Below are 16,064 nucleotides of genomic sequence, written 5' to 3'. Positions count from 1 at the left end.
CCATTTTCTCTGCCTGACCCGTTGAGTTACTCCAGCACTTGGTGTCTACCTTCCGTATAAACCAGCGACTGCAGTGCCTTCCTACATAATCAGCTCTAGCAACTAGGTTTTATTTCAGAATACAGTCATGCCTTTTTAATTTCTTGCAGACAGCTTGAATTAATAATTGGCCCTATTATCACCACTTATATCATTCAATCAACTTATTCCATTGCAGACTTTCCCTTTTGTTCTCTCTTCCTGTTTCTCTGCAGCATAAAACTTGTTTGATTTCTAACTTTACCCTGTTGCAAGGAAGATCATCGACCTGAAACCTTAACCCCATTCTTGGGTCTGACATAGACTTGCAGTCAGAGGCATCGGGAGTCTCCCCACACAAACAGACTCTTGTGCTCCATGCAGGCCATCTGCACTAATCCGACAGTACGCCTTTATTTGTATTCTCCCCTCATTCTCGTCAGCTCTCAAAGAAGTACAACGGGATCTGGGGGTCCTTGTTCACCAGTCAATGAAAGTAAGCATGCAGGTACAGCAGGCAGTGAAGAAAGCAAATGGCATGTTGGCCTTCATAACAAGAGGAGTTGAGTATAGGAGCAAAGAGGTCCCTTCTGCAGTTGTACAGGGCCCTAGTGAGACCACACCTAGAGTATTGTGTGCAGTTTTGGTCCCCTAATTTGAGGAAGGACATTCTTGCTATTGAGGGAGTGCAGCGTAGGTTCACAAGGTTAATTCCCGGGATGGCGGGACAGTCATATGCTGAGAGAATGGAGCGGCTTGGCTTGTATACTCTGGAGTTTAGAAGGATGATAGGGGAGCTTATTGAAACATATAAGATTATTAAGGGTTTGGACATGTTAGAGGCAGGAAACATGTTCCCGATGTTGGGGGAGTCCAGAACCAGGGGCCACAGTTTAAGAATAAGGGGTAAAGCATTTAGAACGGAGATGAGGAAACACTTGTTGTGAGTCTGTGGAATTCTCTGCCTCAGAGGGCGGTGGAGGCCGGTTCTCTGGATATTTTCAAGACAGAGCTTGATAGGGCTCTTAAAGATAGCGGAGTCAGGGGATATGGGGAGAAGGCAGGAACAGGGTACTGAATGTGGATGATCAGCCATGATCACATTGAATGGCGATGCTGGCTCGAAGGGCCGAATGGCCTACTCCTGCGCCTATTGTCTATTGTCTATTGAATCTACAAGTCATCAGCACACATTTACACTGCCCATTTAACCTGCTGACCCGCACATCTTTGAGATGTGGGAAGAAACTGGAGTGCCCGGAGGAAACCTATGCAGTCACGAGGAGAATATGCAAACTCCACACAGACAGCGGCCGAGGTCAGGATCGAACCTGGGTCTTTGGTGATGTGAGGGTGTGACTCTACCAGCAGCACCACTGTGCGGCTTTAAAACTGAGTTGCTTAGTGTTGCTAGCATTCTCTATTTTACTTCGGGTTTCTGACATCTGCAGTCTTGCTTTTGTACACACTGAGCCAATTTGCTCAGCCCAGCCTAGACACATTCTGGGACCTCATCCATTTGGCCCATCAGCACCCTCTTGGCAGTAATGTTCCATCCTTCATTCTTACCTCATGATGTTTGAGGCATCTTCAGCGTCGGGGTCAGGGCAGTACTTGTTCGCCAGAATTAAGCAAGCGTCTGATGACTCTATCTGAGACAGGGAAAGACATGAAAAGCCCATGAAAGTCATGGATCGTTGCAACACATAAGCCCCTACTGTAAACTGCCTTGTATCGGATTGAGCTGAACTGTGTTTCAACCTCAAAGTTGAACAATAATCCAAGTTCGACACCGAATCACAGTCACCACATCAAGTTTTGATCAGAAGGCAGAATAAAGGGAAAATGCGAAATAGAATTACCCTGGAAAATGAAAATGTTCACCGAAACAACTATTTGACCTCCTCCAGATTCCACTCATATCTAGAGAGAATATTGTGATTTTGCCGAATCCAAATCAACTGCGAAACAATAGACTCGCAACTCGTAAAAAGACGATAGGTTTGACACAAGGGAATAGGTGTGGGATGGGCACGTGATGAGTTAATAGACACAGTATACACGATGAGATGAAATTAGGGAGAACGTAACAAGGCATTAGGCTTGGGCCACACAATGGGACGATAGTCCCAGGGCACGTAACGAAACAACGGGCATAGGTCACCACAGGCGTGTGGGATGCAACATGACAACAGCGTGGGGACATGTAACAGGACAACAGATGTGAGGCACACAACAAAGCAATTGGCAGGGAAACATGTCGAGACAATAGATGTGAGACATAGAAAGGTACAAAAGACATTGTATACATGCAGTAAAAAGGCAATGGAATTAACACTTGTTAAAGGTGTTCTTTAAGAAGTCATAGAGTCTAACACTATCCTATACACACTCGGGACAATGTACAATTTTACCAAACCAATTAACCTACAAACCTGCATGTCTTCAGAGTGTGGGAGGAAACCAGAGATCCTGGAGAAAAGCCACGCAGGTCACTGGGAGAACGTACAAACTCCATACAGACAGCACCCGTAGACAGGTTTGAACTTGGGTCTCTGGTGCTGTAAGGCAGTAACTCTACCGGTGCTCCATCATGCCACCCCTCATAGAGCAGCAGCCCAGTCCAATAATCAGGCCATAGGCCTCCGTATATCTCGGTGTGACACCTCGAGGTCACATTGCTGAATGGGAAGCCACTTTCCTCAGGTTGGTAGCTTGACATGATGAACCAGTAGTCCTGGAGCCTAACTAACTTAAATTTCTCACTGACCCAAATTAGTTACGAAGTATTTAGTGGACAGCCTCAAGAGTTTCCTCTTAAGGTATCCAACACATGCTATCTTGACATCATGAGAGGAATAGTTTGAGTAAACACACAGAGTCTCTTGCCCAGAATAGGAGAATTGAGAACCAGAGGACATAGGTTCAAGGTGAGGGGAAAAGATTTAATACGAACCTGAGGGGTAATTTTTTCACGCAAAGGGTGGTGGGTGTTTGGAACGAGCTGCCGGAGGAGATAGTTGAGGCAGGGACTATCGCAACATTTAAGAAACATTTAGACAGGTACATGGATAGGATAGGTTTAGGGAGCTGAGAAAATCATTTTTTCACACAGAGAGTGGTGAATCTGTGGAATTCTCTGCCACGGAAGGTAGTTGAGGCCAGTTCATTGGCTATATTTAAGAGGGAGTTAGATGTAGCCCTTGTGGCTAAAGGGATCAGGGGGTATGGAGAGAAGGCTGATACAGGATACTGAGTTGGATCTTCTTCTTCGAGTCCGTTGCAATCTCAGATGTCGTTCTGCCAGTATCTGGCGCAGGTCACAGCTGGTCGGGTCGGTTCAGCCAGGACGACTGAGCAATCTACTGAGTTGGATGATCAGCCATGATCATATTGAATGGCGGTGCAGGCTCGAAGGGCCGAATGGCCTACTCCTGCACCTCTTTTCTATGTTTCTATGTTTAGATGGATATGGGCCAAATGCAGGCAGGTGGGACTAGTGTAGATAGGGCATGTAGGGGTAAAGGGCCTGTTTCCACACAGTATGACTCTATGACTCGATCACTGAGCAATTGATCCTGGATAACATTTCACCACACCTTGTCTGCTTTCCTTGCAGTAAATGAGATGCAGCTTTCCAAACAAACCAAGGAGAAACCAGACCACTTCCACCCACAGCGACTGATAAATCAGCAACCAAGGGAGACTTGTCTGAGTTTATTCAAACTTGCTATCCTGGCTGGAAGACAAAACACATCAGAGCACAGAGTCAGAAAAAGGATACAGTCATTACCTTGACTCTGGCGAGATCATGCGGATTTAGGACAGATCCTTGGAAGAATTCCACCTGAGTGAAATGTCTTTTAAAAAGAGCTTCGAGCTCAAGGTTAGGGGAAATGCTGGAGAGAGATTAAAAAGAAGAATATGAGACAGTTAGCAATTTCAAACACAATGCAAGATTTCAGACGAGAGGCTTACAATGATATTGGCTTTGCACTAAATGACATTTTGATTTATATTGGTACACATGGGGCACTGTGACACGAGGGCACGCTTCTGATCTTCAGCCAGTTCAAGCACAAACGCAAAGAGTGAAAAATACCGTATCCGCAAACAATGTCTCTTAAAGCCACTGCTTTGACCAAGCCTTTGTTTGTTTTTCTCTAATATCTCATCATCTGGCCAAGTGTCAAGTTTCTGTCTGGAAACACTTTGGGATATTTCACTGCATTAAGGTTCTATAATAATGCATGTCTCTTGGAGCAAGAGCAAAGCAACACTTTGAAAAGTTGCTGGGGGGCATATTTCAGCAGAAATACACCACGGGATCACTTCAGCGTTTGAGAGAAGGCAGACGTCCATGGCCTTTGGAGCACTGTTTGGTCCCAAGGCAAGGTGCAACCTACAACTACAGCCCGACGGAGCTTCTGCCACGCTGCTCCATGGGCAGCGGTTTGATCCTGACCTCCATGATTTCTGTGTGGAGTTTGCATGTTTTCCCTGTGAACACATGGGTTTAAAGAAAACCCACGGGGTCACAGGGAGAACGTACAAACTCCATATAGACAGCACCCATAGTCAGGATCGGACCTGGGTATCTGGTGCTGTAAGGCATCATGTGAGGGGGTAATCTGGACTGTCCCGGCTCCATGAGACAGGGACATGGCCCTTTCAATGGGGGATGCTAGGAGAGAAAGGGGAACACTGCAGGGGAGGATTTAGAGCAAAAGCTGGGTTTCAGACATTGTAATCTCAAAACACATGGCCGTTTGGAATCTAATCAAGACAGCATGATCCGGTGGTTCCATGGCAAGCTGCAGAGGTCGACAATTGTTTTTCAGCAATAGTGGAATTCAGCTATAGATCCTGGGTCAGGTTCTGAAAGGCTCGATCAATGTACTGAGTCCTTTCTAAAAATATAAAATAAAAGTTCTTCCCATCGTGAGCCTCAAGGGAAAAGGGCATATCCTGTGCCAGACTTGATACAATTTCAGAGTTCACGGGCATTTGGTTCATAAGAAACTTTCTGTGAAAAGATTAAAACACTGGATCTATTCCTTGGAATACTTTTCCTCTTACTCGTCTGTCAGGTGTGGTTCCACTTGCCCCTCTTTCTGAGCTACTATCTATTCATAGAAGACCCTTAGGGTATCTTTAATCAGACATTACTGGACTTTATCTTGCACTAAACGTTATTCCTTTTATCATTTATCCGTACACTGTGGACGGCTTGCTTGTAATCATATATAGTCTTTCCACTGAATGGAGAATTATTGTATAAAAAAGCTTTTCACTGTACCTCGACACACATGAAAATAAACTAATCTAAACTGCATGCTCCATGGCCATAGTGATCCCGGGCATCGTATGGGATCACAAACTAAACTCGTCAATACAAATGTTTGGGAATAGGCAGCCTTTGCTTTGAAATTAGATTTATGTTCTTTGGATATTAGGAGAAGAAGAGGTGATCTTATTGAAAACCTATAAAGATTCTTAGGTGACGGGGAGAGTAGATGTTGAGAAGTGGGAGAATGTCAAATTGAAGCAGCATGGTTGCATGAGTTGAGGGGTGGTGGGAGTGGGTCATTTCAAACTGAGGTGTGTCGGGACATTTGCTCACAATGGATGTCTGGAATTGTATACCTCATGGGATTGTGAAGGATGTTATTGGAGGTATTTGTAGAGGAGGAACTGAGAATCATGTATAACTGTATAGAAGACGCTGGAGGGTAGAGTGAATGTGGAGAGGATGTTTCCACTAGTGGGAGAATCTAGGACCAGAGGTCACAGCCTAAGAATTATAGGATGTTCCTTTAGGAAGGAGATGAGGAGGAATTTCTTTAGTCAGAGGGTGGTGAATCTGTGGAATTCATTGCCACAGAAGGCTGTGGAGGCCAAGTCAATGGATATCTTTAAGGCAGAGATAGATAGATTCTTGATTAGAATGGGTGTCTGAGGTTACAGGGAGAAGGCAGGAGAATGGGGTTGAGAGGGAGAGATAGATCAGTCATGATCGAATGGTGGGGTAGACTTGATGGGCTGAATGGCCTAATTCTGCTCCTATCACTTATTAACCTATGAAGATGATGCCTTGGAATGGTCAACTTTGATCATGTTAGACATAGACATAGAAAATAGGTGCAGGAGTAGGCCATTCGGCCCTTCGAGCCTGCACCGCCATTCAATATGATCGTGGCTGATCATCCAACTCAGTATCATGTTGAATGGCAAGATGAAAGGACAAAGATTATTGTTCCAATTTTCTTATGTTACATCCATTTCAGGTGAAACACAATCCAATCCAAGCCGCACCCTGTCACAGGCACATTCCTCCTCCCAGGCTCACATTGGGCTGGACTATCCTCTTTGCAGCTTCTGTTGGTTTGAGGCCCAAGCATTGACTCAAGACTGTAGTCCTTCCCAATCAACAGGAGTTAGGCGCGGGTGTGCGGAAATGGAAACTTCCCGAGTTTTTCCGAGTTCAATTCTAGCCGCTGTGGAACTCCGACTACCAAGGAGCTTGGAGAACCACCCAAAGAACATCCACACTTTGGGAAAACTCAGCAGTTCCAGATGTTGCAGTGGCAGAATGAGCAAGATGCTTGGCTCTCATGCCGAACGTGTAAATCCAGAAAGCAGAAGACTGCAACCGCAGGCAATAAATCAAATCATCGCTGCTATCAATAATGCAACTCATTGGCATGGAACTCAACTATGCAGCTTCATCTTTAAAATAAATTAAATTTGATTCAAAATATGTTTTATTCAAGAGTCATTGTAATAGAGTCAAATAGCATGGAGCAGGACATTTGGCCCAGCAAGCCCATGCCAAACATCATCCACCTAGTTACACCCATCCCATGCTAATCCCTTTGACCTCTCATTAAATTCTCATCAACTCCCCCCCAGACTCGACATCTTATTGCACACTAGAGGCAACTTATAGTGGCCAACCCACAGGTGGAAGTAAATGGAGCACTTGGAAAAAGCACACCACGTCACACATGAGTTCATGCAAACTCCACATAGACAACACCAGAGATTGGGATTGAACCCATTTTAATATCCACTCCCGACACGCTGGGGACAATATACAGAGGGTCAATTAACCAACAAACCCGCATATCTTTGGGACGTGTAAGAAAACTGGAGCACCTGAAGGAAACCCACGAGGTCACAGGGGGATCGTGCGAACTCCACACAGACAGCACCAGAGGTCACTATCGAACTCGGGTCCCTGTTGCATACTGCTCTTGCATTCAGGATACCTTCTCTCCTGTCTCCTGTTTCTCCTTCTCTCCTGTCTCCAATTACACAGATTCATACTTACAAAGTATATCTCCTGGACTAGGAATAATCATGGAACATCTTAGTCAGAAGAAGCGTAGTACATTCAGCCCTCAAGTTTGCTCCACCATTCACCAAGGTCATGGCTCATCTCGGCCCTGACTCCATCTATCTGCCTTGTCCCCATATTCCTTTAAACCATTGACAAACAAACATCATTCCATCTCGGAATCAGTATTAACAACGGATCTGTTTCAGGGCGAATTCCAGTTTTCCATGTACGTTGCCATTCAGTCGTAGATCAGAGTGGTTACTTACTTGTGTAGAAAGACAATTTCTACATTCACATCATCTCTGTCTTTGTGCAAGAAGTCCTTCAGAAAGTTGGACACACTTTCTAGTGTGATGTGTCCACACACTACTATGTGCCTGTTGGGAGTGAAAAGCAGGTCAGGTTAACACTTGGTACCACAGCTAAGATTAAACGTTATCCCAACATTTGTACGTTCTCATTAAAGCACCCACTCCCAATGAACCAAAATAGTGTTCTGATAGAAGGTGATGAGTATCCGTGCAAGAAGAAGCAGCAGAAACAGCAGATTCCCAACATACAGAAGGATGTGAATGCAAATTCATCCCTTCATTCAAATTCCAAGATCCCTAAAATGACATGTGAGGCACATGCTCCAACTGGTTTACAGTCGGGTTTCATTTTACTCATGGACAACCCAACACATTGTCCAGGGCAAGAAAAGGAAGCAAACTCCTCAACTCCACTCCAAATGCTGGACTGCAAGACTGAGACAGCTGGTGGAAGCAATCCTCAGCTTCCTGTGGCTGGTGCATTAGTGCATCAGAAAAGGAGTGTTTGTTGTCCCATATACCCTCTGAGTGAAAAAAAGCTGTTCTTCAGGTGCCTATTAAATCTTTCTCTCTCCCTTTACACCTATGTCCAGTATTGACTTAGACACAAAAAGCTGGAGTAACTCAGCGGGACAGGCAGCATCTCTGGAGAGAAGCAATAGGTGACGTTTCGGGTCGAGACTCTTCTTCAGACTCCAGACTTCAGTCTGAAGAAGGGTCTCGACCTGAAATGTCACCCATTCCTTTCCTCCAGAGATGCTGCCTGTCCCGCTGAGTTACTCCAGCTTTTTGTGTCTATCTTTGGTTCAAACCAGCATCTGCAATTCCTTCCTACGCATCCTCTGATCAGCTTCCTCACACAATCTTGACCATGTTACCTCTCCTAACCAGTGTCCATTGGTGTAAACTATACAGGGTGTTTCACCTAAAAATAATTAAGGCATATGAGGAAAGTGTCACCATCCTCTCTTCGACTCCACAGAATTAATCAAATAGTTGGCACTTGAGCAGTTGTCACGTTTTAAAGTGTGGTGGTGTAGATCAGAGGTCCACTCAGCTGCCTTAACAGCAGGCTGGAAGTCACTTGAAGTTGGGATTTACCTGCAGCACCTGAGTTACCCAATCCAAACATGGCCATGCTGTGTGTGGTTACTCTGACCAAAACAAGCATCTGCCAGGGCAATAAAAATGGGAAGTGCAATACGCAGATTGCAAACGCCAAGTAAGTGTGGGTCTTGTTAACTGCACAGCTTGTCTTCTGCTGCTGGAGGAGTGTGCAATCTATCTTTCAGTAGGCTCACAAGAATAACTCAACAACTCAGATGCAGTAGTAGGTCATTCGGCCACTCAAGCCTGCCCTGCCATTCAAAATCTTCATGGCTGATCTACCCCAGGCCCTAACTCCTCTTCTGTGCCAGTTCCCCATAACCCCAATTCCCTGATCTTTGTGGGGAAAAAAATCATCTACCACCTCTTTAAATGCCACCCAGTAATCCAGTCTCCACACTGGGAGGTGAAGTAGAGAATTCTAGAGATTCTCTGCTCTCTGTGAGAAAAGAAATTCTACGCACTTCGGTTTTAAATGACTGCCCCTGTGTCTCGTATCCATGTTGACACAAGAAATCGCAGATACTGGTTTACAAAAATAAGACAAAGTGCTGGCATAACTCAACAGGTCATACAGCATCTCTGGAGAACATAAACAGGTGACATATCAGACTGAATTCCCCATGTTCTATCCATGTCCTCTAGAGATGCTGCCTGACCTGTTGAGTTATTCCAGCACATTGTGTCTCCATCATATCCATCTCCCCTTGTTTGAGATGATCACACAAACAGAACCAACTCAACATAAACCCTCTCTACCTCCTTGGGCCTTGTTTGTTTCAATAAGATCACCCTTCATTCTTCTAGATGCCAAATAATGCAGGTCCAGAATCTTATCTTTCATTACAGGCCAACACTGACATGCTTGGATCCTGATGAATCCTCTCTGGACTGCCTCCAATGCTAATATTTTCTTTCTTAGAAAAGGTTACCAGAACAGTACACAGTCTCCAGATGCAGATTGATTAGCAGCCTGAACAACTGTAACAATTCTTCTCCATGATAAACTCTTTGCAATAAAGGCTGATGTGCCATCTGTCTTATCCATTGCTTGCTGCACTTGGATGTAAACTTCTAGTGTCTGTGCAAGGAGCACCCAGATCTCCCCCACCTCCACCCCCACACTGTCACATTAGCAATCTCTCTCTATTTCTGTAATAGTCTGCTTATTGATGCTCCAACTGGAATACATGCCCTCACATCTTCCCCAACTACTTCGGTTTTCATTCACTCAATCAATTACCAATACCTTGCTGCACAACCCAAATATCCTCAACAACATACCCTCCCACTTATCGCCATATCATCGGCAAAAGGAGAAGAACGTGCTCACACTTGCTCACTCTCACTATCACACTTGCTCACTCTATCACCCACTCACATCTGCTCACTCTCTGAGGAAGAAATTCTCCCTCATCTCCATCATAAATAGGGTGACCCTCTGATTCTGGAGTTGTGCCCCCCTAAATCTGGAATCTTCCTTCAGGGAAACAACCCGTGTCTCCCATGCTAAACTCTCTGGGAACCCCACATCGTTAAATTACATCCTTTCCAATGTATCCAAATTCTGGTGAACCCAATCTCCTTGATCTTTGATCATACATCAATTCCTTCATCCAAGATCTAACCAGGTGGATCTTCTCTGAACTTCCTCCAATGCAGGTTTATCCCCTCTTGACCAAAACCGGGTGTATTACTTCAGTTGGTTGTCTCCCCAAGCCCACATGAGTTTGCAGACAGAAGTCCACACTTCCTTTGTGGCAGTCTGACCACTCACGAGCCGCTAAAATCGCAAATATCAAGAGGTTCTCTTTCTCATTAAAGAACAGAGAACGTTTCCAGAGAAGGAGCATCAAATTTAAATGAACAGAAATGGCAAATTTGCATTCACAAGTACAGAAGCACAGATTCCAAGAGGAACAGAGTGAACCTACAGGCCAGCAATTTAATAGCATAACTTGGATTGATGGGGACAGGTGGAAGGGGCTGGAAAGATATTCGTTAAAAAGCACAAAATTGGTGTTGCAACCCCAGGATAAGCTACTAATGGAGTATTGATCCATTTTTGTGCAGCGGGATGGTCAGACAAGTAGCAATTAAACTTAGGTCAAAACATTCCATCCATTTTCTAATTCGAATATCCAGGGATTCAGAACAATAGTCAGTAGAAGTGCATGGTGGCCGATACCCTTTTATAATTGAACAGAACGTTGAACAATGTTTGGTTGTGTGAATCTGTATAACCGGCTAGAAGATAGAAGCACTTCTGAAATGATCTGGCCGTTGAGAGTTGACTGATTATTTGGAAAATGTGATGTAACTTTCACCGTTAGTAGCGGTGTCAGATAGACCCTACATTAACATGTCCAATCGCACGGACCATCATTAGGAGCAAAACCAGGATATTAGTTCTGCTTGGGCATTAGCTTCATCTCCCAGTGTAGAAAGAAACGCTTGTGTATAATATAATGAATAACATATCAAAGGCCATCGTCCATGGTGAACCTAATTTTCGCTTGGTTCTGATCTCTTTAGGTTCTACAACAGCCAAATCTACTCCATGCAGACCTCGAAAACGCCACTGTGGTATCTGTTCAAGAGGAACTCAGTGAGGAGTGAAACGATTTGCTGCTCTCCTTCTGTACCATTCTCTTTCATAGTTGGCTGAGATCGGGGAGGATCTCACTGGCAGACTTGGGTCCTGGACATGCATTGGTTAATCTCACTGGTAAACCCGTATAATTTTCCCCCAGTTTTCGCCAATTGCCCTGCCATCCTAATGTGTTGGAGAAGGATCCCGTGAGGTTAGAATCACTTTGAAATGGTAATACAAACCAGATGAGTTGGCCAGAAGAGATTGCCTTTAATTATTTTGCAACCCATGATATATATTTTTTGTACAGTATATTTACTGCCTTCCTCAACTCGGTAGAAGACAGAACGCAGAAGGAGATGGCTCTGGCAATGTGCAGGGATTGGCCCTCAAGGAGAGGTTGAAATCTACTTGCAACATTAGTGAGCTGCCGCCAATTGTTCACCCTGTAAAAGCAGGGTCCCAATTGTATGTCAAGACCCACAGGGGCAGCCAATACCACTAATGGAGGCAACATGCAGGGACATCTGAAGAAAGGTAGGCAGAAGACTACTTTTGCACCAGGAGGGGATACAGATGTATATCCATAACACACTGAAATAAGCTCTTGAATAGTATCGTAAGGTTTGTACATTCATGTAACACCAGGCACTAAACACACAGCCACAAGAAGGCCACTCAGAGTGAGAGATGTAACTGGACTGTCAGAAATCAGCGCACACTCTGAAATATCAACGTTGAATACCGCTCATCCATCAGGTCAAAGATTGTGGAGGAAGTGATTGGGATAATGTCATGTAATGATAGGTGCGTTCTTTGCTCCGACAAATATGTTTCAGATGCAAAGCCATTGCAACCAAAATGATGGAGGGTAGAGGAGACCTCAGTCTTGAAAATCCTTCGGTGAACATTCCATAAAGCAACAAAAGCATCTCTACCACAGAGGAGGAACACTAGCGACTGAGCACTGACTGCCGCTGGTCAATGATCATCTCAAGTGTAATATTTAATCCACTCTCTCTTGCAGAATTAGCTTAAGCTTAAGTTTTCATTGAGTTTCATCCATGGGCAATTTGGAGACTACTGGAATGTACACATTTTGTTTCTCTACAGAAGTCATTCCCAGAACCTCAGTCCCACTGGCAAAGCCAACATACAGCGTGTAAACAGTGGGTAGACTGATGTTCTCCAAGGTGCAATGAAACAGAAAGACAAATAATGTCTGGCAACCCAAGGTAGTTATACACCACATGGGACAGGTGTGGCTGAAACCTGACAATCGATTAACTGGGTGGAGACAGGAGTTGGGGAACAACTGAGTAAAGGCACTGGTTAAAATGATCACTGAGCCTCCATTAGAGAAGCAGGACAGAGTGACCAAGACCACAACTCACTGAGATGTGCCAAGAGCATTATCAGAAACAGGCAAGCTTCAAAAACAGGTTGCATTTACATTAACAGGCAACAACACAGCCATAACTGAGCACCAAGCACATAACACAGACAGAACAAACAGGGTCACAGTGATTCAGCGTGCAAATGCAGGCGTGCAGAGAAATCGAGGGACAAACAGATAAAGAGCAGCCCCAACATCAGCACCAGACCTAGCCATGCCTTCATCTACTGCTCTGATCCTTGACTCGCTGGTTTACCCTGAGCACAACCCCTTTAATAGAGTGTAGTTGTCTGCCCCATGATGTATTGAAGGAGCCTGGTAAAAAAACGCAGTGATTGCAGAAGTTGCAGAAGATGGCTAATCTAAGAGTTTGCACCCTTGATTGACTGCATTCATCAGAATATAATTTACAAGGTTTTCTCTGTCCAATCTGTAACATTATTAATAGTGGCAGCTAACAATGTGCAAGCAGCCTTAGTGGTAGTTTAGACATTATGCTGCGATACATTCTGAATATTTGTGTTGCGTGCAAGATTGATGGACTAGAATTAGTAAGTTAGAAAATCGGTTGTTTATAAAATACCACATTGCATCAACTTTCTCGTTTAAAGATTAAAAAGCTGCAATTGAATGAAAGGCAGGATCCTGTGCCAGCAAGCTCAACTAAAAAGCCACATTGCCAGCTCTGGTAAAGACATTGCTTGGTTAGAAATTACTACCACATGGGTGCTCATCTCCTGGGCATGAAGTTTGAACCTTCTGACAATTTGTTCTCTCAACACAGGGCTCCAAATGAAAAGCAAACCGCTGGCCAAAAATAACATATCATCAATCTTTTTCTTTTAATGGGGAAATTAGTCTGAAAACAAAGGATGCTAATGTCCACATAGAATTTCCCAACTGTACACGCACTCAGCCAAAGACTAAGTGACTAAAGGTCTTAAAATGATTATTCCAATCATGAAGTAGGAATTTTCTCAGAGGAGTTTTATCTCTGCGGGCAATTCGTGTGCTGATGAAAGAGCCGTGGTTCAGGTAGTGCAGGACTGGATTTGTGAAGGAATCGACAAAGACAACGTCTAGTAGAAGCAATACGGGATAGCTACGAGGAAGTGGCCGCATCAGAGAGGAGGCTGTCAACAGAGACTGCAGAACAAGTCAAAAGTATTCTGGGTGTAATGGGCCTGTCCCACTTACGCGACTTTATCAGCGACTGCCGGCACCCGTCATAGGTCGTTGCAGGTCGGCGAAAATTTTCAACATGTTGAAAATTCAGCGGTGACCAGAAAGACGCTATGACTCTTTGGGTGACTGAGGAGACGACTCACGGCCATACAGGTAACACCCTGGTGACATGTCGCGGGGTGAAGCCTGTACGGTCATGAGTAGTCGCCTAAAGAGACATACCTTGTTCTGGTCGCCGCTGGATTTTCAACATGTTGAAAATTTTCGGCAACCTGTGACGACCTATGACGGGTGCCGGCAGTCACCGAAAAAGTCGCGTAAGTGGGACAGGCCCATTAGGGTGTGGAAGAGGTAGTCTTTAGCAGAAGGGAGGATCAGGAATAAGTGGAAGGGGTGTTGGGATCAGCGGCAGAAGTTTTCGGACCGCACACGGTCTCCAGACGGAGACCTGGCGACAGATGAGACTCTGACAGGTTCTGTAGTCATGGATTTTGTGGATGGATCATGTGGATTTAACGGAAATGTAAACTACAAGCGGCATGCAGGAAGTGAACCATCAGGCAATGGAAAGGACTAGCAGGCCAGGATAAACACTTCCAAAAAGAAAGGCGCTGAAATAAATCATTCTGGTTGAAACAAGTGTGAAAATTCAGTAATACCAGACACTTGGCTGGTTGCCACATTTGTGGTTGAAAATTGGTTGCCATAGGTGGAGTTTTGTGTCGGTACCTTTCTTCAGTCTGAAGAAGGTTCTTGACCCAAAACGTCACCTTTCCATGTTCTCCAGAGATGCTGCCTAGCCCACTGAGTTGCTCCATCACTTTGTGTCTATTTTTTTTAAACAAAGGTGATGAGTGATTTAACATAACCCTGGCCTCTACTCCGAATGTGAAAACCGTGGTGGTGACACTCAACTCCACCACTTTCAAGATCCTTGCCCTGCTGGACATTGATGGGCTGAGTGTGGTGGGGCCACCCCTCAAACAAGGGAAGTGATATCAACTTCGGGAGCCCCATGAGTGACAATGGTGCCATGTGTAAGAGAAAAGATAGGTGCTAACACTACTGGGTATAAAACAACCAATATTTAAGGTATAGACACACGGAGAATGTACCAAGTTTTGCACTGTTTCGGTTTTGTATATACTTTTTCTCATCACAAATAAAGTTTATTTCTGAAATTTAAAACAGCCTCTGCAGGTCAGAGGTCACTGCTGAGAGAGTGGGGTGTGGAAGGGTCAAGGGTCAGAGGTCTCACAAGCACACCTTGCCCACTTTGACTTACTTTCTGCCTCTGGTCGCATTAAAAGTCCCTCCATATTTCTTCCGGTTAAGGATGAGAGCAGCAATTTCTGGTACGTAGCGAGCAAACATTGCCTACATGCATGGAACAGAAAAAGAGAATGGCATGCAGAAAGTGTTCTACTGTAAAAGAGACAGCAGAGCCCCATCAGATACTTACTTTCTTCCATTTACCGCACTATAGGTACCACCATATTTCTTGCGGTTCCCTATTAATTCTATGATTTCAGGGACGTAGCTTGCAAACATGGCCTAAGAAGAAGACAGGAGACAGAAGAATAGACTAAAAAGAGAGGTCAGAAGATGCTAATGTTTCAAGGTTCAGGAGACGCTCTTAAGATCTGAGGCTCAAAAAAGAATTAGTCAGATCTGTAAAGGAAAAAAATCAGCTCTGCTGAAACTACAACTCACAAAGCAAAAAGGGTTTCGCCGCTACAAGGGGAGTTGCACGTTTTTTTCAGAGTAAAGAAACCAGAGCTCTCTGTAATTAGATGGTGGGAGGTTTCCACTGAATTCAACAGTGCAGTAAGGCAACTAATAATACTACATCGTCTAAAAGAACAAAGGGCGGAGGAGAGCTGGTACCAGTTTGGTTTGTGAGTTTTAGGACAGTTTACATTGAAAACTAGTGCGGCTCAAAATTTACAACATGTTTGAGGGGGAAAAAAAAAACGGGAAAGATAAACAGAGCTGATTGTGTAACAGCAAACACGCTCAAATAGTTTGATTACAGAATCCAACATTGAAGGGGGAAAAAATAATGTAAAAGGAGTTAAGAGAAAACTTCTAACTGCCATGTTTAGTGCAACA

At 44.5% G+C, this 16,064-nt stretch overlaps 1 protein-coding gene across 17 annotated transcripts in view; it reads right to left on the bottom strand.

The window, feature by feature from the left end:
- The window catches only part of kcnma1 (potassium calcium-activated channel subfamily M alpha 1), a 525,320-nt gene that overhangs the window by 177,535 nt on the left and 331,721 nt on the right, over positions 1-16,064 (bottom strand). For 12 of the 17 annotated variants that reach the window (XR_004410008.1, XM_033012629.1, XM_033012628.1 and 9 more), the window contains 4 exons: positions 15,238-15,329; positions 7,627-7,737; positions 3,812-3,917; positions 1,588-1,670 (listed from right to left, as the gene is read on the bottom strand). Coding sequence is in view for 16 of the 17 variants with exons in the window: in XM_033012629.1 (XP_032868520.1) it covers positions 1,588-1,670; positions 3,812-3,917; positions 7,627-7,737; positions 15,238-15,329 (392 nt within the window). In the remaining variant the exon portion in view is untranslated. Of the gene's footprint in view, positions 1-1,587; positions 1,671-3,811; positions 3,918-7,626; positions 7,738-15,237; positions 15,330-15,414; positions 15,507-16,064 lie in introns of all 17 variants that reach the window. The other 5 variants (XM_033012640.1, XM_033012641.1, XM_033012633.1 and 2 more) reach the window with 1 other exon arrangement.

This window comes from Amblyraja radiata, chromosome 37 (assembly GCF_010909765.2).
Source record: "Amblyraja radiata isolate CabotCenter1 chromosome 37, sAmbRad1.1.pri, whole genome shotgun sequence".
NCBI lineage: Eukaryota > Metazoa > Chordata > Chondrichthyes > Rajiformes > Rajidae > Amblyraja > Amblyraja radiata.
This window is presented reverse-complemented; position numbering and strand designations above follow the sequence as displayed.